At 38.6% G+C, this 23,952-nt stretch overlaps 5 protein-coding genes across 9 annotated transcripts; 2 read left to right on the forward strand and 3 right to left on the reverse strand.

The window, feature by feature from the left end:
• On the reverse strand, positions 278-6,755 carry LOC109724743 (twinkle homolog protein, chloroplastic/mitochondrial). Of its 2 annotated transcripts, none has more exons than XM_020253668.1 (20): positions 6,473-6,755; positions 6,260-6,393; positions 5,947-6,002; positions 5,753-5,810; positions 5,538-5,648; positions 5,146-5,229; positions 4,990-5,070; positions 4,780-4,845; positions 4,547-4,660; positions 3,928-4,061; positions 3,781-3,841; positions 3,333-3,515; positions 3,046-3,177; positions 2,910-2,971; positions 2,228-2,311; positions 1,873-2,004; positions 1,520-1,616; positions 1,256-1,390; positions 1,070-1,137; positions 278-735 (listed from the first exon to the last, which is right to left on the reverse strand). In XM_020253668.1, exons 1-20 carry the CDS (start codon positions 6,723-6,725, stop codon positions 687-689), a joined length of 2,094 nt encoding a protein of 697 aa, XP_020109257.1. In that variant the 5' UTR covers positions 6,726-6,755; the 3' UTR covers positions 278-686. The 2 variants fall into 2 exon arrangements, with proteins under 2 accessions (XP_020109257.1, XP_020109256.1); XM_020253667.1 differs by having other exon boundaries at positions 1,873-2,007.
• Positions 6,962-10,142, forward strand: LOC109724742 (pentatricopeptide repeat-containing protein At4g20770-like). Its single transcript, XM_020253666.1, has 2 exons — positions 6,962-9,307; positions 9,472-10,142. The coding sequence occupies exons 1-2, from the start codon at positions 6,976-6,978 to the stop codon at positions 9,513-9,515; spliced, it is 2,376 nt and encodes a 791-aa protein (XP_020109255.1). The 5' UTR covers positions 6,962-6,975; the 3' UTR covers positions 9,516-10,142.
• LOC109724748 (thiosulfate/3-mercaptopyruvate sulfurtransferase 1, mitochondrial-like) lies at positions 10,327-14,364 on the reverse strand. Of its 4 annotated transcripts, none has more exons than XM_020253677.1 (12): positions 14,251-14,364; positions 13,796-13,891; positions 13,347-13,406; positions 12,889-12,951; positions 12,683-12,807; positions 12,220-12,379; positions 11,909-11,968; positions 11,539-11,597; positions 11,323-11,404; positions 11,089-11,152; positions 10,879-10,946; positions 10,327-10,775 (listed from the first exon to the last, which is right to left on the reverse strand). In XM_020253677.1, exons 2-12 carry the CDS (start codon positions 13,862-13,864, stop codon positions 10,668-10,670), a joined length of 918 nt encoding a protein of 305 aa, XP_020109266.1. In that variant the 5' UTR covers positions 13,865-13,891; positions 14,251-14,364; the 3' UTR covers positions 10,327-10,667. The 4 variants fall into 4 exon arrangements, with proteins under 4 accessions (XP_020109266.1, XP_020109262.1, XP_020109263.1 ...); XM_020253673.1 differs by having other exon boundaries at positions 13,796-13,981; positions 14,251-14,363; XM_020253674.1 differs by lacking the exon at positions 14,251-14,364 and adding an exon at positions 14,063-14,132 and having other exon boundaries at positions 13,796-13,981.
• On the reverse strand, positions 14,775-18,019 carry LOC109724747 (biotin--protein ligase 2-like; the record flags this gene model as incomplete). The annotated part of the gene is given in 9 exon segments (XM_020253672.1): positions 14,775-15,161; positions 15,503-15,579; positions 15,656-15,725; positions 16,170-16,215; positions 16,348-16,500; positions 16,685-16,805; positions 16,968-17,116; positions 17,515-17,576; positions 17,674-18,019. Coding segments are annotated over 9 exon segments (1,008 nt in total). The 3' UTR covers positions 14,775-15,118.
• LOC109724745 (GPI mannosyltransferase 1) lies at positions 18,410-22,023 on the forward strand. The gene is made up of 4 exons (XM_020253671.1): positions 18,410-18,802; positions 19,670-19,852; positions 20,537-21,093; positions 21,571-22,023. The coding sequence occupies exons 1-4, from the start codon at positions 18,532-18,534 to the stop codon at positions 21,883-21,885; spliced, it is 1,326 nt and encodes a 441-aa protein (XP_020109260.1). The 5' UTR covers positions 18,410-18,531; the 3' UTR covers positions 21,886-22,023.

Genomic DNA, 23,952 nt, shown 5'->3' on the forward strand with positions numbered 1-23,952 from the left:
AACTAGACTCGTATGATCTTGGCAACAAACATTTGTTGATAGCTGGAATGGGTTGTCCTAAGCTGCACTCTTCAACATCTAGAAGGTGCTGTGGGGGCTGACTACGTGTCAAATCCCCACTGCTTGCCAGTAAGAATTTAATTGGCATCACCAAATCCATCCGGCAATGCACAAGCAAATCCTGGGTGTATACTGTATAATGTTCATGCTCAAGCCCCCATTTTCTTTTTCTTTCATGGGTCCTAATACAGCAAGGATTGAGAGAGAGGCTTAATAATGAGAATGAAATGTTGTAGTACATTGCATGTGGTTGGTAGCAAAATAATGTAGCATATATATATATATATATATATATATACTCATAATTTGACTAATTGATGACTCAAAAGAATTCAAATTTTACCACTATGACAAGGGTCATAATAATCAAACATAAATACTGGAATTTGTATGATGTCACTCTAGGGTTAAGAGAAGTGCTAAGAGAAGTGTGTTAAACAAGATGTACAACCCCATGTGAATTGCGACGCGCCATGTGTAGCAGAGAGGTTAGGTTTGAGGTGGTCCGGTTGTTTCGGCATTGTGTGCGGCCACTGGAGCACATTCAGGTCTGCAAAATGACTCGGTTAGCCGAGTCGTGCCTGGTCTCTGCACCACGGACTTAGATCACGGTTGGTCGAGGTGGCCTACTTTTTTGAAACATGGTCTTCAACCTCCATATATTCTCCTGTAACCCTGTAATAGAAGATGTTGTATAGCACCTAAGTCCAAGCAAAAAGATAGAAATGCCAGAAAAGATTTAACATTTTTTATTTTTTGGACCAAAGTTTTATTTCAAAGCTTAAAAATATGTAAAGTGGAAAGAAAAAAAAAAAAAAAGTAGCATAAAAGCTTGTCTAGATCATGATAACTAAAATTAGTCCACAAAAGCAAGGAATTTATCTCAAGATGGATATACATTCTCCATAATCTATCCTTAGAGAGAGAGAGAGAGAGATTTACAAGATAAAGCTATACTAATGCACAGTAAAAGATTTTATCAAGCTGAGTGTACAGGGGAATTGCATACCGATTATATGCCAAGAAAGCATCTCCAATACTACCAGCGACTTTATTTCGCACCTTTCTAACACAAACCTATGCCCAAAGAAGAGAATCCAGTGGTTAGTGTATATCAGTAAAACGATGAGTATAAATTACGTATTTCTTTCTATGTGGAAAAAGAAAGAGCTATCAAACTAAGATTGCAACTAACCTGCACAGTATCAAGCGGGCCAGCTTTTGGATCCCTGTTACGATGTATGACAATACCATTGTCACATTTGTTTATAAAATGTGCACTCCCACTGATGTCATACATATTAGGCGGAGTACCTCCCCAGTTTTGTAGCTAAGGAAATGATTATATCAGAAAAAAAGAACATTTAAGAGTTGATATAGATGGGTAGATGAATAAATATTATGTTTCCAAGATAAGATACATATGAGTCGATACTGAAATAAAAGGACATAATTATACCTGTTTTGGATGAGCTACAAACCAGACATGGCAACCATGATGTTGCGCAAAGCGCTTTATCATAGTGAGAATCTGGCTCACATACTCTGTTTCGGTTCTGTTATCAAGATGAAAAGAATGAACAGATTTAGCAATGAGGAACTCAAGGAATTGAAAAGATTTAGCAATGAAGAACTCAAGGAATTCATCATGTAAAGATCTACTAAAAAGGTAACCCATGAGAAAGGCCTAGAGTAACTCAGATAACAGTACGCTCAATGAAAAAAGGGTCAGAAGAACACAATTGTACGAGGAAAGGAAAAAAAATAAAAAACACCCTGAAACTAGTCTATGATAAGGAATAATATGCCCACTGATTTGGAGGTCGTTGATGATCAAGTTCATTGTAGGGATCAATCACAAGTCCACGCACTCTATATCTTCGAACTGCAGCTTTTGCAAGGTCAAGAACCCATTTAACAGATGGAAGGCAATCATCCTCGCATCTGCTGGCGAAAAAAAGAACCCATCAAACTATGCGGCAAAAGCCTAAACAACATTGTAGTGCTTATGCAGATGTATTTACAAGAACATAGACAATAGCAATAGAGAAACAACTATACGGAAGAAGAGAAACTATAATAGAAAAAATGACAATCATCTTATATGAGTTGCTAATAAATTTAATGACATTATCATGAAAATATGTGTCGCATATCTCAGTCATACCGGATTAAATGAAATGTATCATTAAGCCATTCTTTTCCTTGTTCAAACTCCTCAACGCTCATGCGTTCCACCGAATCTGCATAACTATCAGAAACAAGACAAAAAAAAAAATCAAGCAAATTTGATACAAATTGAAAACTTCCTTAAACAAGATAAAGTTCAATTTAGCTACAAAAGGAAGAAAAAATATTGGGCACAATCTAATTTGTCGGTTTTCAAAAACAAACCTAGATTTTCTTTTCTAGTGAGTGTAACTAATTTGCTTTCACTAATTTGCTTTTTATCAGAATACAATTCAAATTCAGGACGTTTTAAGTTATCAAGAACTTAAACCACCCTGCTTAGCATGAGACGAAAGATGAATTGACTTGCTTTAGTTTCAACTTAAAAGAACTAGGCATATTGGTGGTGTCCGGAATATACATCAGAAATATACAAATGTATGAATCATTATGTTTAATTAACTTAATTTTACAACATCTAGATATGCTTTAGTTTGAAGCTCTACTAGGTTGTTTGTCAGTATACAATACAAACGATTCAAATAAATTAACCGTGCCATATAGTGGCAGTTCGACATGTCATACTGCGGTAAGTACTGCATAAGTAGACACAAATTGACTGCTCACTGAAGGGCCTTTGTAATAGTAATGGGAACGCACTAGCCGACACGACGTATTACCGGGCATTGAAGAACGGCTTCCTTATGTGCTTCTCCAAAAGTTTCCTTGCGTGCTCCTTAACCTGATTTTAAAAGAAACGACACTTTTCTATCAAATGAACATGGGAAATGGAAGTGACTAATCAGTAGAACTTGCCTTGTTTTCCATAGAGCAAAGAACAAATTTCCAGCCTACAGTTCTGTTGATATTGCACATCAAAGCATCAATCCATTCACTTTTACCTGAATTGGGTACGCCAGTTACTACAGTTAACTCTCCAGGGACAACCTACTCAAGATGAGAAAGATAAAGAGAAGAAAAATCAAAAGCTGAACATAAAAACGCCTCACATTTTGTGCCTGCACTCTCTAAAGAACGATAGCAATACAAAAAAAAGAGGTGGCTGACAAGCAGTGGAAACACAATTAGTTTGAAAATTTCACCTTATAGAGTTTATCAACATTATTCCAACCTGAAGAAATACCCTGCTCGTATCCATAACAGCCATTATAATAGGCATCTATTTCAGGGAAGAAGTGGCTGAAGGTGAAAAGACCCCGAATAGGATATAACTCAGCATTTTCTATAACTCTTCTCAGTGCATCTGGCCCCAAATACATAAGTACCTAAAGTTATTAAAAAAACAAATCAAAAATCACATTAAATACCTTGGAGAATATTATTCCTTTAGTAGTGTCTGGAATAGAAATCAGTATCCTTCCCTTGGGATAGAGCTGCTTCCTTTGCATTACCAATAATAGTTATACTATATAGAATATAGTAGGATGCAATATACAGTAATAGCCGCTTCCTTTGCATTACCAATAATAGTTATACGATATAGAATAAGGTAGGATGCAACATAGAGAAACATTATGGTGCATATCAGACCTCATTTGCATCTTTACAAACTTCAGCAGAATTCTTCTGTGGCCACTGGACTCTCCAGCATCTGTTTTTATTAACAGAATGTGTTAATCATAATCATTGGTATTAAAATTCAATTGATAACAACAATGGTAAGAAACGCATGTTAACCTTTCTTTACCAATCCGACGAGCCAGCTCTTCAGCTAATGCTTGGCCAGGGGGATCAGCGTCTGTAGCTAGTATTATCCGAGATGCCATGTCTAAGTACTGTCTACAGTTCCACAGGTACTGAAACTTTGTATCCTAGCTTTACAAAAAACATTGGCAAATGTTAGATCTCAAGTCTTAAGCATGTAAAGTTCAAGATATATCTAACAAATTGGACAGAGTTAAGATAGAGAGATAAGTTGCGGCTCCAACTTGAAATGTACAGAGCAAAGAATGCTACTGAGTTCATTTATTCTTGTAGGAGTGTCAATTCCAACAGACGAGAGAATAAACTATGTGTCACCAAGAAAAGTCTAACAAAATGAACCATAGATGAGAGAATAAATTATGCTTCACTAAGAAAAGTCTAACCAAATAGAACCAATAAAAGAAAGAAAACTCATAGTAGCCAGATCCCCAACCCTCCCATGTGGAATTGAATAACTCCTTAATATAGGGTGATCTTGCAAGGAATTCCATTTACAATTGTGCATCAATTAAGATTTTACAGGGGTATATGCGAAATAGATTATTTTTCCAGGGATATGTACGTAAAAGCACCAATATATGACAGCTCAGACCTCCTCCTCATCAGGAACCTTGTTGGCAACTCGCGCAGGTGCACCGTCAGGTACACTAACACAATTTCGGAACCCTGCTTCTTCCATTGAAAGCTTATCAATTTCACCCTCAACCTGCATTATAGCCGAATTGCAAATAGAACAACTTGTAATGCAGGAATTCAAATGAAATATTGAGAAAAGAAGGGGGTTTTATCATTGTCAAACCAAAGAAGCCATGTTGGATAATTTACAATGATGATATCACTTGTCCGTCTTATATCATCGAGACCATAAAATATTTTCTCTGTGTTCCTCTCCTGGAAAAAGGGGAAAATATGGTATCAAGCTGTGATGGTCTCTTAATCCCTATCATATTTAAGGGTCACAGTACTCCGCATACATATGATTAAATTCAAAAAAATTGCCACATCTATATATATGTAAACATATATGTCAAAAACCTGCCAAAATTTCTTGGAGACTTCCCGGTACTTGCAGCTAACAAGAGTTCCATCTCGTCTATATGTAAAAGCAATAACAATCTGAAAATTGAAAACACATTATACGGTTATTATGCCTACTTACGGATAAACATGAATGTATTGTAGAGATCAAACCTTATTGTCACATCTGCGTTGCATTACAGCATTTCTTCTGAGAGTTTCTTCTGATATCATCCTCTCCCCAAAGTATGCAATAAGCTGGAAAAATGAATGGCGTAGTATGCCAATACAAGGAATTTCACGACTGTAAATATATTACGATGCAAAAAGGAGAGAGAAACAAGGAAAACAAAAGGTTGCTATAGCATGGGAATATAATACAAGCAAAATAGATCATCCACTGTACTACACAGGAGCAGAATATTATATGAATGGAAACATTTGACATCTAAATTAAACGAAAGGCGATTGAAGAAGCATGGACTTACCAAATAGTAGATAATTAAAGAACGGTAGCATATAAAAAGGTACCAAAATGTCTACAGAGTTAAAGAGAAGATAAATACCTCTTTGCAAAGTGGCTCTAGTTCTAGATCCTCTTCGTTGATTATCCTATGCTCCTTAACTTTCAAACTGGGACGTTCTCGGATGAATTGTGTCGTAACATCCCCGTATGGCTGCAAAAGATTTTGATTAGAAGCACAATACAAGAAGCACCTCATTCATAAACTCAATATAAATACTTATTCTAACATGAAGAGATATTCGAGTAGAAGAATACCTCTGCATGGCCTTTCCAGCCACATTTACCTCTGAAGCATTTCCACAGGGCCAATCCCCTACAAGACAAATTAGTTGTATGAAGATAAACATCTAACAGTAAAACAATTAGATCATAAATCAAACAAATGGCATGTATGAATAAATTAGAAAGCATATTGTGTATATAATGTGCAAACTAAAGGATAAACTCACCCATCTTCACGGATGTAAACAGATAGGCTTCTCTCCATTGAAGAACCTCCTTTACACTATAATCAACACAACAACATCAAAACAAGCAAACAAACAAAAAATCACATGTACAACTCTTTTTCTGGAAAAGGACTACAAAATTTCATTGTGAACCACAAGTACGCATCTATAATCGATTCCTAGCGAATTAGCTTATCCAGTATCAAGCATTCTACTTCAAATTTCTTCAAATCAGTATAATCCAACTATACAATATGTAACTTCAATATGAATATGGCAAGTAAAAGAACTTATAGTGTTCACAGGAAGGAACCTTTGGGCACAACAAACTACTGTATTGCCCAGGCTTGCAATGGCTACAAGGAATTCCTTCATCCTCCAGCTTACGTCTCAGCATCACTAGTTGCTCCTCACAACCCGCCTTCTCCTTCAATGTTTCCGTATAAACTTGTAAACCAAAGCACCATAATTTGTTAGTTACAAAGTACTTGAAGGAAGGATTTTTCTGAGTGTTGAAGCTCCCTACCACGTCTAGAAGGCGTAATGGGGCCATGCGAGCGAGACCCAGATTGTTTTGTGCTACAGAGAGCAAATTTGGAGCTAGGGTTTCTAGGGTTTGGGGAGAGGATGCGTGTGTGGGTGCGGAGATGGAGGAGGCGATAAGGAGAAATGGGTATGGCGGGGCCCGAAGGGTGCTTGAGGAAGAGGGCCTTGGAGCCGCCCATGGGGACGTTGGAGTAAAGCAGGGTTTGAAGAGAGCGGAGAAGGGGTTTGGGCATGGTGGTGGGGAGAATGAGAGAGAGAGGGGGGGAAAGAGAGCTAGGGTTTCAAGTTCCCATGGAGGAAGACGAAGTGGTGGTGGGGAGGGGGGAACGGTGGTGAAGAGAGGGGTTTTGGGCAGGGTTTATATTTTGAGTGGTCGCGTCGCGCTCCGATCGATCCGATTTCGGGTTGGACTTCGAACTCGAGTCATACAGTAAATGGGTCGGGTCGGGTCTTTTTAAGAGCCGCAGAAACCGAGCCCCAACCATGGAACACCCCACCACCGCCGCCCACGTCGCCGCTCTCCTCCACTCATGCATCGCCGCGCGCGCGCTCCGCCGCGCGAAATCCGTCCACGCGCGCATCGTCGCCTCCCCCGCGCTCTCCTCCGACACCTTCCTCTCCAACCGCCTCATCGAGCTCTACTCCCGATGCGGCCTCCCACACTACGCCGCCCACGTGTTCCGGTCCATCCCCGACCCCAACGTGTTCTCCTGGAACGCCATCGTCGCCGCCGCGTCCAAGTCCCGCGACCTCGGCCTCGCCCACCACCTGTTCGACCAAATGCCCCGCAGGAACGCCGTCTCCTACAACACCATGATCGGCGCCCTCGCGCGCGGTGGCTCGCCGCGCGACGCCTTAAACTTGTACTCTGCCATGTTATCGGAAGGTCTCGCGCCGACGCATTTCACGTTTGCGAGTGTTCTGAGCGCGCTGGGGAGCTCGATGGGGTTGTGCGAGGGTAGGAAGTGTCACGGGCTTGTTGTTAAAGTGGGACTTGATGGGAACTTGTTCGTGGAGAACGCTTTGCTCGGGATGTACGCCAAATGTGGGAGTTTTGAGGATGCGGTTAAGGTGTTCGACGAAATGGCGCAGCCGAACGAGGTGTCCTTTACTGCTATGATGGGTGGTTTGATGCAAAGTGGATCCGTTGAGAAAGCTTTGAGATTGTTTGCGAAGATGCACACGAGCGGAATTCGCGTGGATCCGGTAGCTGTTTCGAGTGTCTTGGGTGCTTGTACTAGAGTAGAAGATAAGGAATCCGATATCCTTCTCGGCCAATCGATACATACTATGGTTATTAAAAGTGGGTTTGATTCTGATGCCCATGTGAGCAATTCGTTGATCGATTTGTATGCGAAGTGTGGCGACATGGATAAGGCTCTTGTGGTTTTCAATGTGACGCCTGATGTTAGTGTTGTTTCTTGGAACATCCTGATAGCTGGATACGGTCAGAGAGGTGATAGCAAGAAAGCTATTGAAATGTTGCAGTTGATGCAGCGATTAGGGTTTGAGCCCGACGAGGTCACTTATATCAGCATGCTTGCCGCATGTGCTAGAACAGGGGACATTGCATATGCCCGTGAAATGTTCGATAAAATCGTGAGCCCAAATGTGACTTCCTGGAATGCTATTTTATCTGGGTACTCCCAAGAAGATTCGCTTGAAGAAGCGATCAGCTTGTTCAGGAAAATGCAGCTTTCTAATGTTCGACCTGATCGAACCACTCTAGCTCTTATTCTTAGCTCATGTTCAGGATTAGGCCTCTTGGAATGCGGAAAACAAGTTCATTCTGCATCGATAAGGCTCGCGCTGCATGTTGACATGTTTGTTGCTAGTGGGTTGGTGGATATGTATTCAAAGTGCGGGCATATAGAGGTTGCTAAGCGAGTTTTTGAAAGAATGCCTGAGAGAGACGTCGTCAGTTGGAATGCGATGATTACAGGCTTCAGTGTCCACTCTTTGAACAAAGAGGCTTTTTGTTTCTTCAAACAAATGAGAGAAAATGGTTTATTGCCTACTGAATTTTCCTATACGAGTGTTATAAACTCGTGTGCTAGATTGTCTTCATTGCCTCAAGGTAGACAAATACACGCACAAACAGCGAAAGATGGGTATGCCGGCGATGTATATGTTGGAAGTGCTTTGATCGATATGTATGCCAAATGTGGTAATGTGGAAGATGCACGAGTTCTCTTTGATTGCATGCCACTAAGGAATATCGTTTCCTGGAACGAGATGATACACGGGTATGCACAAAATGGCTGCGGCAAAAAAGCTGTTGAACTGTTTGAATATATGCTAACCACGGAACAGAAGCCGGATAGTGTTACTTTTATTGCTGTTCTTACTGCGTGTAGTCACTCTGGATTGGTTGATGAGGCGATCAAATACTTTGATTCCATGGAAAAAGACTATAATATTAGGCCATTAGCTGATCACTACACTTGCATAATTGATTCTGTTGGTCGAGCAGGTCGACTAACGGAAGCAGAGGGGTTAATACACAAAATGCCTTGCCAAGATGATCCAATTGTATGGGAAGTTTTACTTAGCGCATGTGCTGTTCAAGGGAATGCTAAACTGGGGAAATATGCAGCTGAGAATCTTCTCAGGCTCGACCCGAACAATTCGTCGTCGTATGTTCTTCTGTCAAATATATATGCTTCTTTAGGTCAGTGGGATGATGCATCGGCTGTTAGAGCATTGATGAGCAATCGTGGGGTTGTAAAAGATCGAGGGTACAGCTGGATAAATCAAAAGGATGGTGTTCGAGCTTTCATGGTATCTGATGATTTGTCGATGGTGGATGCTGAGAGTAAGTTTTTTGATGATCAAATCGAACATCATGCTGGAGAAGTTCAAGTTGGCTAGCTAGACAAAGTTTCTGCCTCTTGATTTGTGGTTCGATTCATTTCAAATTATCAGCTTGTGCTTATCTTTGGATCAAACTAAGTGATCATTGTCTTTCATATGTGATAGGAGCAGTGAACAAATGCCACACAAATGTTCATATAAGACACTGAGATTTCAGTGACAGTTGATAGAGTTAGAAGAGCTCAAGTTACTGCCCATTGCATAGAAAATTGGAAGATAAGGCACTGAATAAGGAGAGCGGCAGAACGCGAGATTAAAGGAAGATTGAAGGAATGGACTAACTGCGGCGACGACGATATCATTGTGATATATTTCGAGCATAATTTAAACACTAGAAATTCATAGGAGCACAACGAGACCATCATAAGTATCTAGATCATGCAGATGAATGCAGCATGATTTTATCCATTCTCCAGAGTAGCTGAAAAGAAGGAATTAACAAGTTTTACCTGCGAAAGCAGAGAGGTGTTGGATACAGCACATATGTTTCTGTTCTGATACAAGTGAAATTACAAAGAGATATGAAGAGGAAAAGAAAACAATGAGAAAAATTAAGATGATGTTTAGTATGCATGAATAGCATTCTATTGTTGTATTAGTACCAATTTTTGTTGTATTAGTACCAATTTGGGAGGTGACATGGAAGAAGAGGGAGATATAGAAGAAGGGGGATTTGTTGAATTCTGGCTAGAAAATTTTGTTTGTGTAATACATAGTGTTTGTATTTATGGATATGATATGACTTATTATGGATCATTCATTGCTTATTAGACATAGTATTTTAGTTTCTTGTGAAGAAGATAAACCAACAGGTTGTTAGGAAAATGCTCAAATTTAATGGATCTCATATTTGTTCTTTTGAAGTCACTTCCCTGCAAAATCATTTTAATGTTTTGAGCTCCTGGTTGCTGTACACGAAGAATATGAGAACAAGGAGAATGAGATATCATTGTAAAAGGATGAGAAAAAGGAGATATGATCATTGTATATGAATACAAATACCAAACATGATTTGTACTGTTATGAAATTAACCTCACATACCTACCAGGTAGCCATCATACAACACACTTTAAAATGTAACATTTGATCTTACAACATCCATTACATTTTTTTGGAAAATTTGAATGGTAATGGTTGTCGAACTTCTCCATCTATCTTTCCATGATGATCTCTCAAATTACTTTTCCAACGAAATATTCTCAGAACAGAGCTCCTTATAATTAGTTCTCGCATATCCTCTTTTAAGTCTTCAAATCCATGTTGAAATGGGAAAAATGATACTGCAATCGCATCAATGATTTCAAGAGCTCGCAGCAGCGGTGATTATGGGGGCAGCTGGTTGGGCTTCCCATTCAGTCCAAGATCCGTCGTAAACTGGAATGTCAGGTTTTCCAATCCGGTAAAGGCCCTGAAACAGGAAGCATCTTTAGTCCCATCTTTTTCATTCTACAGTATACTTAAATCTTATAACAAACATCGAAAGTTACTAAGCACAAGAGAGGATATCTAACCAGGGCAACTATGCAAGCAGTCACACCGGAGCCACAGGAGACCACCATCGGGCGATCGAGAGAAATGCCTGAAGAAAATAGGAATCAAGATGTTACCTCATTAGAAATACGCATTATAGCAAGATTAAGGCACGCTTTGTATGTGAATTTCAATAAACAAATCTCAGCATGTCCAGTGAGGGAAAGCATCATGAGGTTGGTAAATCTCACCTTCTTGCTCAAATCTTTTGCGAAGCTCATTGGGCGGGAGGAGCTTCTGTGCATTATCCAGCATCTGGGATAAGAGCTCTAAGTTAATGGCAAATTTTAAACTTTAAACTTCCTATATCATTAAGGACTATTCAACTAACTCAATTCCCATAGAAATGAGTGATTCCCTCAATATGACATTGACATTTAACCGAATTTAAGCTTCGTTAACACATCACAATGCATTGCTCCCACCTCAGGAAAAGGAATGCATTTACTTCCAGGTATATGGCCGCTCCTTATTCCTATACGTGGTTCTGGAGCTATACCATCAAACCTGCAATGACAAACCAAGAAGATTGTACCAGCAACAGTTTTCAGAACCTCGATGCATTGAATTGAGAGAAGAAATCAACTTTTCATCAACAATTAAATACTCTATTCAGAAAGTAAAGTCCGCGAGAAAATTACCTGCCCTTTGATCGGGCATCTATATGTTGATGGGTTTGTGCATGTATGTTTTCGTTGACCTGTCACATAAAGAAAAAGACATTGAATTACTGGACCAATAATGCTAAAAATTAATGAATCATTGATTCATAAAATATATCTATATATTTATGTATGTGTTTTCATATTTAAGTACGTATCGTCCACAATAGTACTTTACTTCTGAAAAATAAGAGCATTACATTCAAACAACTCATTCATGAGAAGTCATCATGGCATCATCTCATACTACCATAGCAACTTATATGCGCCCATTAACAAAACAGTTTCTGAAAGAGCAACAAAGAAAGAGAGTAAGACGTTCATGTATCCGTTTTTACTAGATTCTAACCTCTTCAATCCTCCAAACTAGATGTGGTTGAATCTTTGCCTTAAATATGCTAGGATTTGGCTGCAAGAAAGAGAACATAGTGAGCCGATGCATGAAATGGCCTAAATATAAGCATATTGTGAGCACGAAGAAGATAACTTGAGAAGAAAATTTGATGATCTACCGTCAACATATACAGTTGCCATCTCAAAATAAACGGTAAAATTAGACAGTACAACATTGCGAAATGATATCAAATTAAAATGATTGGAACAATCAATTAACCAAAAAGAGTTTGGCCTATTACGGCTGCTAAATGTAAGTTTGCTCACCTCTTTTCCATGATAAACCATTTCAACTGCTTGACTAGCAGCAGTGGCTTTCAGAACTGCTCCAGAATCACTAGATTCAACATCAAACCCAGAAGCCCGCCATTGTGGTAAACCTCCATCCAATACCCGAACCTTCTCGTGTCCAAAAACTCGGAACATCCTATTCATTAATGAGTTATCTTGTAGTACATTTCATTTCACTTTGTCAGAGTTAAAAAAAAAGGGAGAAAAAGAGATTCTGCTTCTTGCCTATGTAAATTACACATATGGATAATGGTTAGAGGACATTATGAATGGTATTAACGCTTGATTTACCACAATAAAATGATACCATAGTTGTCCCTCCATAGTTAACCATGTATACTAGTTGCAAATCTAGTTCATACTAGTGCAACTGAACGCAACTGAACGTACATTTATGCATGACAATTATTACAGGCTAAAAGTTTGAGCTTGAGCTTACCACCAAACGCGAGCTGCACTGAACATGCCCTTTCCATCATAAACTATCACTTCATCGTTGTCACTGACACCAAGAGCAGAAACTGCTGCTGAAAAAGCCGCTTCTGATGGTAGCATGTGCGGAAACTAGTGCAACAAATATACGAATCAACATTTAAAGCACGCCTAAGAATGGTAACTACATAGAAACTAGGAAGCTCGCCTCACATTCGATGTGCGATCAGTTATCCCATCGATATCAAAGAATAACGCGCCAGGTATGCGAGCAACCTGAATAAATTAAAAAGAACAGTAACATATGATATGAATTAATTAAAAGTATGTAGGAAGCAGAAAACTATTTAGTTAGAGGGGTAATCCTCTAAAAGTAGTAATAGTTGATCGTATTGGCGGGGTATAATTGATTGCGAATGAGGAGCCAAGTTTCCTGTGTTCTTCCTGAATTTTCTTATGCTACGTAGTAATCAAATTCTTGCCATCAACAAAAAAACATAAAAATTGCCACAGCAACAAGCTCAGCTCATATTTTCATAAATGATTAGTTCCTCAAACCATCTAAAGAACTGATAAAGTGAGTTGTATGTTATAAAGGAACTAAAATACAGCATACAAAACTTAGAAGTGGTAAAGTGTTAGTCTTATCTAAAAGATGGAAACTATCGAACCTGATATTCCAGAAGCGGATCTCTTCGCTCATTCGGCATGTACCAAGAAGCATCCAATACCTAGAAACAGAAGAACAACTTAAAAATCAAAGTAACATAACAAAAAATCCGAGAAAAGGATTCATTATCCCCGAAACTTAAATTTTGAAGTTCTTCAACCACAACTAGCTAGTAAATGAAGCATAAGAGCATCATAACTTATAAAATTTTATAGAATCACTTAAAAATACAATCTAACTGATAACAACAATATTAACTATTGAGGAGCATCAAAATTTTTTAACCAAAGCCATAATATGGATATTCCAGCAATAGCCAATTCCTTTACAAAGATCTTTAAGGAAATTTGTAGTTCAAAAAAAAGGGGAAATTGAAGTCCAATTGTTGCAAAAATGGAAACTTCAGTAAATTAGAACATACTACAAAATAAGTGAGTCTTAATTTTTCACCTTTATTTTGGGACTACTCAAATTTTGATGCAACCACTCAGCAGAAACAAGAGGTTGATCATGGCCCATTGATTGGGTACGTGAAAGCGGAGATTACTGAAGCAGATGGAGGAGTTACAATACAAATATCAACAAATATTAGGTGCCAAATTGTAAAAATTACAACTTTCTAAAGGTTACTCCCTCCTGCAAATGAATAAAATCAAAACAGTCACTAAAATTAGATTAAAAAAAAAGGTTATAAAATTGATGAAACCAAATACTCACGCAACATAACATTCATTTTCCAATCTCATGCTTGATTTTTTTTTTTTTTTTTTTCGCTGTAGCAAACACACCAACAGAGGCTACCTTAAAAACCGAAAAAATAAGAGGGAGAAAAAAGCAAAAACCAATTTTTTGAAAAAAAGAAATCGTATATTTCGAATCATAGAGAGTAAAAGATGCAAACTCGCCTCTTGAGATCATGAGATGTAGAGTGAATCAACAAAGATACAAAATCGAGGAGATTAATTATTTATTTATATACATAAGAATATTAAAAAACAAATAAATAATAAATAAATAAATGAGAATGGATGAGGCACGCCGCTGTTCCCACCTAATGGGATTCTCCGTGGCGATATTTTTTGTTTTATGGGCCGTTATTGGGCCAAAAATTCTTATTGGAGGCCCAATTTGTTGGATTTTATATGGTTGGCTCTTCGTACAGGGCCAATATTGGGCCGTAGAATGTGCATGGGAGGCCCATTTTGCCCAGTGGAGGCTACACCAGCCGCCGAGTTTCTGGGCACGAATCTCAAAGCAATGCTTGACGGTGGATTTAATGATCTCGAACGCTCCCTCATTAATCAGAACAATGTTTAATCATATCAAGTTCAAATTGACTCTGCGAACATATAGCCATTTAGCTTTAGTTGCATTGGGATTTCATTAACAACAACTTACAATTGAAGGAAAATACTCAAATCAAAATGAGTAAAAGTTAAGGGATGTTAATAAACTTTTTAAAAAAAAGAGTAAAAGATCAGGAGTTCATTACAAAACGACATGTATGTTGACATACATACTGCAGTGAGATCGCAACGAATAAAAGGGAGAGATACACATGCTATCACGCTGCATTGTAAACTTTTGGCTTGAAAGAATACAACTTTTTTCAGTGGCCAAGGGATCATATGATTAATCAACAACATTGGTGCGGAACCAGAAACAAGACTCTGTTTAACTTCAAATCCAGAAACCAAGTTTGCCTCCCTGTATAATCTGTTCTACTGCTTTCGCTTCCGCACTTCTTTTTTTTTTTTGGTGCTTTTGTTTGCTTCATTTGATCTTCCTCCTCACCAGTCCTTTGAAGAAATCAAAGCTGCAATACAACCCATTGTAAGACACCCACACCGTGCTGCAGCACATAACAGTAGTGGAAAAACACGAGGTGGATAAGGGTATTTGAAAGTGACATACGTAGTATAAGTGCATAATATATGCTATATTTGCATAAAATTCATTGCAACATACGGAACTTCATTCAAGAACTCTAACATATCCAGGAAACTAGGTCTAGTAGACATATAGAGCCTCAAGCTCCTCTCTACCTCTCGGAAAAGTTTCGTTTTCAGTATCAGCCTAAATCTCCAGTAGAACCAGCCGTTATTTCTAATCTTTAATCGCCTATATAGAAACAATCGTATACATGATAGAGATTACCTATTGCCATCAGGGTGTAGCTCGTAAGTTTTGTTATCCTCGTCAGTAGCCAATAAATATCCAGAGGAAGTTAATCCCTGTATAATGTATGTTTCATTAAATTAGACAAACTTGAACAATTTTTTTTTAAAAAAATTTACTATATTTACTCACCTGAACTGTAACTACAGTTTCTTCTACAGATTGATCCTCATGTTTTTCTTCTATGACAACTTTTTGGCCACTGCAGAAATATCAAAACAGTAAGTAGAAAAAGGAAACAAGAGGTGAAGGTTTTGCACAAGAAGTTAACCAATCAATAGCTTCAGCACCTCCAAAAGAGAATTTAGATTGTGTATGTTAAAGAGCAAGCAAACTTGTTGCCAAGCCCTGAATTGCTCGCAAAGTCTATGATAATGGCGATGGCACATCAAAATAGCAAAGGACAAAGCAACTTAGTGGTGATAACAATTGTTTTCTGCCAAATATATACAATCCATGTTCATCAATTAAGAAAAAACCTTGTTTCTACATCCACAAATCTAAAATCGACTTGCATTACAACTATTTTAAATTCAGCACGTAAGACTAATCTGAAATGAGAGCACTGATGTGTTTGCATGATCATCAAGATATAAAAAAAACCAAATCAATAGAAGGGATGCGGTTCTTCAAACTAGCTTCGTACCTGTGAAGCCATGTGTCATAGTATAGCTCCTCGAGAAACTGAAAGCCTGGAAAACAGGTGGGAAAATCAAAAGCTTTACAGATATCAAAAACAACTTGCTAAGTGCGACTGAAGTATAAATTAGCACATTGCGCAAAAGCAGCAGACGAAAGAGAGCACCATTAGTTTAATTAGTTACCTTGGTCCGAGAAAATCTCAAAAAGATTTTCAAATTTATCGAAAAAAGACGCAAGAATGTCTTCTCTCTTTAGTCTATGTGAAGAAGTTTTTTCTTGGAGCACTGCATTCAAACATGTAGTGGGCTTTTCATTATCCACGTTTAAACCAATACCTGCAAAAAAGAATATTGACTTATCACAAGGGTGTCGATAAAACGCACCTACAAGAAAGAGAAACAACTGGCAATTTTGATTTTCAAGACCATGAAATGAGACAAGTATAATCAATGGATATGATTCAGCTATCTAATGCCATAAACATCCACAGTAGTCACAAGTAGGGAGAAACCTGTTTACCAGCACAAACGTTAAAATTTTTGGATCGGTAGGTTGAGGTACAAAGAATGCCTCCGACTTTAAGACCATTTAAGTACAGATCATTGGGCCACTTTATTCTGACATCTAGCGGCGGCAATCCCTGAAATTTCATTACAGTCAAAATCAAACTATCGTATACTACAGTCTCAAGGGAATTTTAATATGACACTAAAGCATCGAACAATAGATAAATCGAGAACAAGAGAAGCCAAGACAAAATGGCAGTACAATTAAATTCACTGTAGCATGGAAAAGTGTTTACTTTAGTGATACACAACTCCTTGATAGCCTCGGTTACTGCAAGAGACGCAACATACTGCACGAGAGGTAGCTTCCTCCCATCATCCATCTGCAACGTAAAAGAGAACAAGAGGCAACCCGGCGGCGATTCCCATACATTCTTCGCTCGACCTTTGGCAAAGTAGTAACCAAGTTAACTTATGAGAAGAATGTCCGGAACTTACAAACTATATCGCATTCGAAAAGGGTGGCTACAATCCAAAAATTTTGGTTTTACTGCCAAACCTTGACCATACAATATAATTTCATTTAACTTACTTGCCATAGAACTTAAAGAGTATTTCTAATTTCTCAGTAGGGGATTCTGTAATCTAACACTCCAACTTTTTTGGCAGAAACTGTAATGTCCTTACAGAACTTGACGATTTTCTGAAATCAATGAATCGAAAGATCGGATAATGAAATGAGAGTTTTTAAAGTTTAGGTAGTTATTTTAGATTGAGCTATAGCTAAGGTAACAAAAAGAGCACTAATTCATATCTGAAACCAACAAAATTTCTCTCACAAACCTCTTCCTTTGGATTGAATATCTGCAACACACACTGTACCAATCGGGAGCTCATGAAAATTCCTGCCCAGGGCTTCAAAAAATCAAATTATTAAACAGACCCAAATCAAAACAAGCTCAGAATTTTAAGAATTGGATAAGAAGAAGAGATTTTGCTCACTTAGTGACGAGGTCGTGAGTGGAAGAGATCCTCGGGGACCATACGAGGAGCCTCCCAAAGCGCTTCGTGGAAAGCGCTTCCATGTAAAGCTGGAACCCGAACGTTGGGTGGTGGTCGATTGAGTCGACATCGGAGTCCAGCAAAACTCTAACTTCTCCTCCTTCCCCTTCGTCTCCCTCGCTGAGATTTAGGGTTAGGCGGTCGGAGTCGATGGATCGGGCGAGGGCGATCTCTTCGGGGGATTTGGCGGAGAGCACGAGGAGGGTGAGGGTGCGGTGCTCCCCCATGGCGCCGGAGAGAGAGGAGGAGGGCCTGCTATGCGGCGGAGGGCGGCGGAGGCGGAGGACGTGGCCGCTGCGGCGGCGGCGGCGGAGGAGAGGAGGAGGNATCTCTTCGGGGGATTTGGCGGAGAGCACGAGGAGGGTGAGGGTGCGGTGCTCCCCCATGGCGCCGGAGAGAGAGGAGGAGGGCCTGCTATGCGGAGGCGGAGGACGACGACGGCGGCCGCGGCCGCTGCGGCGGCGGCGGCGGAGGAGAGGAGGAGGCGGTGGGCGAGGGGCATAGTTGTTAATAATTCAAACCGAGTCGAACGCACTCTCCTAGATATATATATATATATCGCTCTTGTGAGTATGACATGTGGGCCCCAGTGCGAAATGTGTACACGTGGCGGTTGATGAGTGGGGAAGTACCATCTTCGGTTTATACGCTGGGTTCGCACTTCGATCTCTCGCACTCGAAGCTCTCGCGCACACACGCACACAGCACAGAGAGAGAGAGAGAGAGAGAGAGAGAGAGAGAGTCGGGAGCTAGGGTTCGTCGCAAACGCAGCACGAAGACCGGGGTCGCGGAGGAGCGATGGGCCGGATCGATCTCCGCCGTATGATGGTGATCTCGGCGATCCTGAGGCTCGCCCTGGTGGTCTACGGCGAGTGGCAGGACGCGCACATGGAGGTGCGGTACACTGACGTGGACTACATCGTCTTCTCCGACGCCGCCGCCATGGTCGCCGCGGGGAGGTCCCCCTTCGAGCGCTCCACCTATCGCTACTCCCCCCTCCTCGCCTTCGTCCTCGTCCCCAACTCCACTCTCCATCGATCCTGGGGGAAGCTCCTCTTCTCGATCGCTGGTATGGAAAAAAGATGCGATTTTTCTTTTTACGGTAAAATTGTATGGGGAACCCTGAACTATTGGCTATTTTGAAATAGGATCCTGAAATCAATGTTTATTGTTGTGATTTCAGTAATTTTGTTTAGTTGCATTAAAAATTCGACGATCCTTGGCGTGGGGGAAGCTCCTCTTCTCAATCGCCAGTGCAGGGGAAAGTTGTTTTCTTTAAAAAAATTCTCTCTCTTTTCTGTTTGATAAAATTGTATGGATATTGATGGGGATTGTGAAATGGACCCTAAAATGAAGTGTTTTTTGCTTTAATTTCTGTTATTGGAGTCGGTTGAATTGAGAATTTGGTTAAAATTAATGGTTTTATTAGCTATTTATTGCTAATTGATAATGAATCCAATTTTGTTTTGATTGAGAAGTAGTTTGAGTGGTGAAATTTGACAGTGTCAATTTAGTTTGTGTTATTTTCTAGATTGAATTGGGAATTTGTTAAAATTAATGACTCTCAATGAAATCTGTAGTTTCGTCAGATAAAAAAGTACTTAGAATAGTTCAAATTTAATCCAATCACTGTTAAACTTTGTCAAATCCAATTTGATTTAATGAAAATGACTTGATTTCAAAAGAGTCAAAAGTTTAGGGCTTCAACCAAAAGAAAAAAACAGTGGAGGGATCTAGTTTAAAGTTGCCTAGAGTTGAGGGGATCACCATACATTTTTACTTATCCATTTTGATTGTGGTGGAAATGCTGGATCAAGATGAAAATGCTGCAGTATTTGCTAATTTGTGGGAACTAATGACCAAATCATGGTTTCTTAGCTGGATTTTGGAAATGATGGTTGGATATGATTTATTTCTAACTTATATTTTCATGCAGATCTTCTGGTGGGATTCTTCATTGACACTATTCTGAAGTTACGCGGCGTGCCTAAGGAACTTCGCCTCTGGTCTGTGGCAGTTTGGCTTTTCAATCCCTTCACTTTCACCATTGGTACTAGAGGAAACTGTGAGCCCATTGTTTGCGCCATCATCCTCTGGATTATCATTTGTCTTATGAATGGTGTAAGTTCTTTTTTCCTTCTGTATGTGCCGTATTTACTTTCTTAGTGCTCTGGTTTATTGAATATTTCCTCATATACGGTTAATTTTTCTACTGTCTTATCATGCTGAAGAGTATCACAGTTGTGTTTTCTGACTGAAAACTTTCGCCATTCTATGCATAGTGGCAATGCATTGCATAACTGCTTATTTATCCTAGAGTAATTACCAGTGATTTTAGAATGTATTACTTGATGTGTGGTTGGTTTCGTCACTATTTCGTACCCAGGATTACTGTCTTGCTTGTGGTGGATGTTAATTGAGTAAAAGTGAAGTTAAACATTAATACCTTTGTGGCCCAACTTCTGAAGTAACTTCTCTACTTGAAAGCATAAACGAGACTTTTCGCAAACAGAAAAAGCCATGGGCATTTTGCTAGAGCAGGCTGTCAAAATGAGCTTTTGGGACCTAAAGAAGCTTCAGTTTGAAGCTTTTAAACTTGGTGAAGTAGGAAAGCTACCAAGGAAAGTTTCAGCCTGGCCAAACAAACCTTGGTATCACTAGCCATAGTTTGAGCTAGTCATAGTTTGCTCAGAAATGATGTTGAATTTCAAAAAAGTGATTAGCATTTCCACAATATATTTACATTTTGAAGTTGTTTTTATAGCTCGATATTTAACCATTCTGTTGGTCTTCTTTTCTACAGGTAAGGTGTTCCAGGCAGCATTTTGGTATGGACTTATTGTTCATTTCCGAGTATACCCAATCATATATTCACTCCCTTTTGTCCTGGTTCTAAGTAAACTGAACATTGATCCTTCTGGGAGGACTGTTCTTGTTCAGTGGAGTTCTCAACAAAACTCATTGTACAAAAGTTCCACCAAAATAGCTGTAAAACCTTCATCATGCTGGATGGCTACATGGTGTTTCCTCCGAAGCATTATAACAAGACACACAATACTATTTGGGTTGTTCTCTGGAGCTGTGTTCTTCTTTTGGACTGCGCTTTTCTTCCATCTCTATGGTTGGGATTTTTTAAATGAAGCGCTGCTGTATCATCTCACACGAACTGATCCGAGGCACAACTTCTCTATATATTTCTATTACATCTATCTGAATCACCAGCTGGGTTTCTCAACTTTAGAGAAGCTTATATCTTTCCTACCACAGCTGATGGTGCAGTTTGCCCTCATCTGGCGCTTCGGACTAGACCTTCCATTTTGCCTTTTTTTGCAGACAGTCGCCTTTGTTGCTTTCAACAAGGTTAGTATATGAACCAAATCTTTCATTTGCCCTGCTGATAAATAAATCATTTCTTCTTAACACCACTGTTCCCTTTGTGAGACCACTGATCAGTTTTGATAAAATGTATGGAGCAGTCTCTGAACTTTCAATGAATTACAACTTGGTTTCTAATCTTTTACTTAAATAGATTTCTCCTTCAAATTATTGCAAGTTCATCCCTGGCAAACATCTTTATGGAGCAGTTTATTTGACTAATGAACATAAACACTTTAAACAGCTAATAAACCAGGAATGCTATGGCGAGAAATCTGGTAAATTCCCTGAATAACCTGAGTGAAAGATTAGAGGCTAAATTGCAATCCTTCGGGAATTTACAAGCTACCTAACTATTTTATGATAAAATCCTAGTAAATATATTATCTTATTCAAATCGCTAACAAACCTATATAGAGTTTTGTTTGTGTAATCTGATAACTGTTTATGTTTTCTCTTCAGGTTATTACCGCTCAGTACTTTGTGTGGTTCTTTTGCCTTTTGCCGCTGATTCTCCCTTGGATCAGTATGAGACTCAAATCTAGAGGTTTGATATGCATCTTAGTGTGGATGGGATCTCAAATTCATTGGCTAATGTGGGCTTACCTGCTTGAATTCAAGGGAAAGAATGTCTTCATACAACTTTGGTTAGCGAGCCTGCTGTTCTTTGCTGCAAACATTTTTGTCATGCTTATGATTTTTCACGACTATAAATATTCTCCAATTTTCACCCCATTAACGGGTTCTGATGTTGGCAATTCTAAAAAAGTGGAGTGACTAGTTCCTTTTCTTTCTTTCTTTTCTGTTTTGTCAACTTTTCCACTTGTTGTCTAACTAATCTTACATTGGGCAAACTGATTATGCTTTTTTCTCTCTTTTTGCCTCTGAATATTTACTGTTGGGGAGTTAGTTACAGTTTGTTTCTACACATTTTTTATGTTTTCACAGTTTAATCAAAAGCCAAAAAAACACAAATGAGTGGTATTCTCCCGGAATCATTTATCGGTATCCTAAATGCTTGATTAGATTTGAACTCTGCAGTTGATAACTCATTTAATCGTGTGGGGAAGTGGCTACTGATTCCATGATGCTTGATGAAATCTTAACTGATGAAATGTAGTGTAGTTGTTTGTGCTTAAGCAAGTTTTAAGCCAAAATGCTTATTATACTAGAATTCTTCTGTGACTCTTTCTCATGCAAGCCATGTATACGTTTTGTTCGCGTGTTAAAAAAAATTGAAACCAAATTAGTAATACTAGTATGATTGTCCTCATCTATTCCCTGCCCAATTTTGAAGTACCTTACCAACATCTTGTGATAAAGCTATGTAAGCACTTGTACATGAACTGAGGTGGCACTGCTATTGTGGGCTTAAGGGCTTGACCTAGTGTATCAGTGCTGTAGTAGGCTTGACTTAGTGTATTAGTGGGCTTGTTTCATATATGGGCTGGGTATTACATGTATTAGTGACTGTGTTATTCTCTCTCTGTTTCCATAACTTCATTCAAGTGGTTGTTCCCCAACTCTAACCATCACATTATCGTCTGCAAATGGTCAAATAAATCTTCTTTTATCCTATACAGATAATGTTTATGCATATTGAAATTTACTTTTACTTTTGTTGGATTATTTGAGAATTTTGTGAAGGGGAATGAAAATGTTGAGAGTCTACAGTTGGAGTACTCTTATAACTAATGGTATTCATTGTTTAGCTAAATACTTACTTTATCGAGACCATGAATTTAAACTTTATCAGTTGCAAATTGCATTTTAGTAAAACTTTACTCATATCATTTACCTTATTATTTCAGAATCATTAGTTCAATCAACGAGTCAATTTTACAAGCAATCAAGCCACCTGAAAATCACTGTATCTTCAAGTTTAAGGCATATTATTTATGTGGATCCATGCATACAAGTGGATATATTGTGTGGCTATTGATAATGTCAGAATAATATTGAATTAACAATCAACATCAAGTTGTTCAACTAGTGTTTTCTCTTTTCTCAACTACATAGCTTTTTAGAGCATGGCCCAACTTCAAATCCTGCTCCATTAAATATTGACTACATTAATTTACTTATCTCACCTATCAAACCTTGTCCTTTTCTTTGATTTTTTTTCCCCCCTATTAGATGTAATGATGTGGCCTTGTTAATAACCAGCGACTTTGTTTATATTTTATGACTAAGTCATGCTTGTATGTTTTCAGACATGTTTGCCCTCTTTCTGAGTCCTCCATTTTGGGGACAAATAGGTGCTCTAATTATCATATTTACACTAAGGGTAACATGCTAAGATTCTTGCATTTGTTAATTAATTAATTTATATGTAGGTCCCTTTAATCATAGGCTTCAAATTTTTTTGTAAAAAAATTATATTTTCCTATTTGATAATGATGGACACTGTTTAAAATAATTAGGTAATCCAGAAACCACCAAAGCTCTTGCAATTTGACAAAGCTTTCAACCTATCAATTTTTTTTTTCATTTCTTTAACTAAATGAATAGAAAAAAAAAAAAAAAAAAAAAAAAAAAAAGTAGAAGAAGCCTCATGCACTGTGAGTGGAGCCACTCCACATTTCATACTAGTAAATCCTTAAGCACTTGTGCTTGTTATTAAGGATAAAGGACAAATTTATTAATGATAAAGGACAAATTTATTAATGATAGGCAACATTATTTTACTACACAAATTACATTACATCACCCCTACATGGCAAGTTTACAAACTTGATTGAAGAAAATCTAATGATACTACTTTCTCAAGATCTACTCTACAACATCTACAAATTCATGTGTTATAATTTACAAAATTCGATAACCAATCATATATCACTTAAA

The sequence above is a fragment of the Ananas comosus genome, linkage group 19 (assembly GCF_001540865.1).
Source record: "Ananas comosus cultivar F153 linkage group 19, ASM154086v1, whole genome shotgun sequence".
Classification (NCBI taxonomy): Eukaryota; Viridiplantae; Streptophyta; class Magnoliopsida; order Poales; family Bromeliaceae; genus Ananas; species Ananas comosus.

Bases quoted from the DNA above. Each gene is read 5' to 3' on its own strand.
- LOC109724743 (XM_020253667.1), bottom strand. From the start codon at position 6,725: ATGCCCAAACCCCTTCTCCGCTCTCTTCAAACCCTGCTTTACTCCAAC. The intron at 4,661-4,779 runs GTAAATTATCCA...GCTATAATGCAG, and splicing joins GGACAAGTGATATCATCATT to GTTGAGGGTGAAATTGATAA. The intron at 3,842-3,927 runs GTTAACATGCGT...TAATAAAAACAG, and splicing joins CGTCGGATTGGTAAAGAAAG to ATGCTGGAGAGTCCAGTGGC.
- LOC109724742 (XM_020253666.1), top strand. From the start codon at position 6,976: ATGGAACACCCCACCACCGCCGCCCACGTCGCCGCTCTCCTCCACTCA. The intron at 9,308-9,471 runs GTAAGTTTTTTG...CATATGTGATAG, and splicing joins GTCGATGGTGGATGCTGAGA to GAGCAGTGAACAAATGCCAC.
- LOC109724748 (XM_020253677.1), bottom strand. From the start codon at position 13,864: ATGGGCCATGATCAACCTCTTGTTTCTGCTGAGTGGTTGCATCAAAAT. The intron at 12,380-12,682 runs GTAAGCTCAAGC...ATTAATGAATAG, and splicing joins AGTGCAGCTCGCGTTTGGTG to GATGTTCCGAGTTTTTGGAC. The intron at 11,405-11,538 runs GTAATTTTCTCG...TTGTCATTGCAG, and splicing joins GATGCCCGATCAAAGGGCAG to GTTTGATGGTATAGCTCCAG.
- LOC109724745 (XM_020253671.1), top strand. From the start codon at position 18,532: ATGGGCCGGATCGATCTCCGCCGTATGATGGTGATCTCGGCGATCCTG. The intron at 18,803-19,669 runs GTATGGAAAAAA...ATTTTCATGCAG, and splicing joins GCTCCTCTTCTCGATCGCTG to ATCTTCTGGTGGGATTCTTC. The intron at 21,094-21,570 runs GTTAGTATATGA...TTTTCTCTTCAG, and splicing joins CCTTTGTTGCTTTCAACAAG to GTTATTACCGCTCAGTACTT.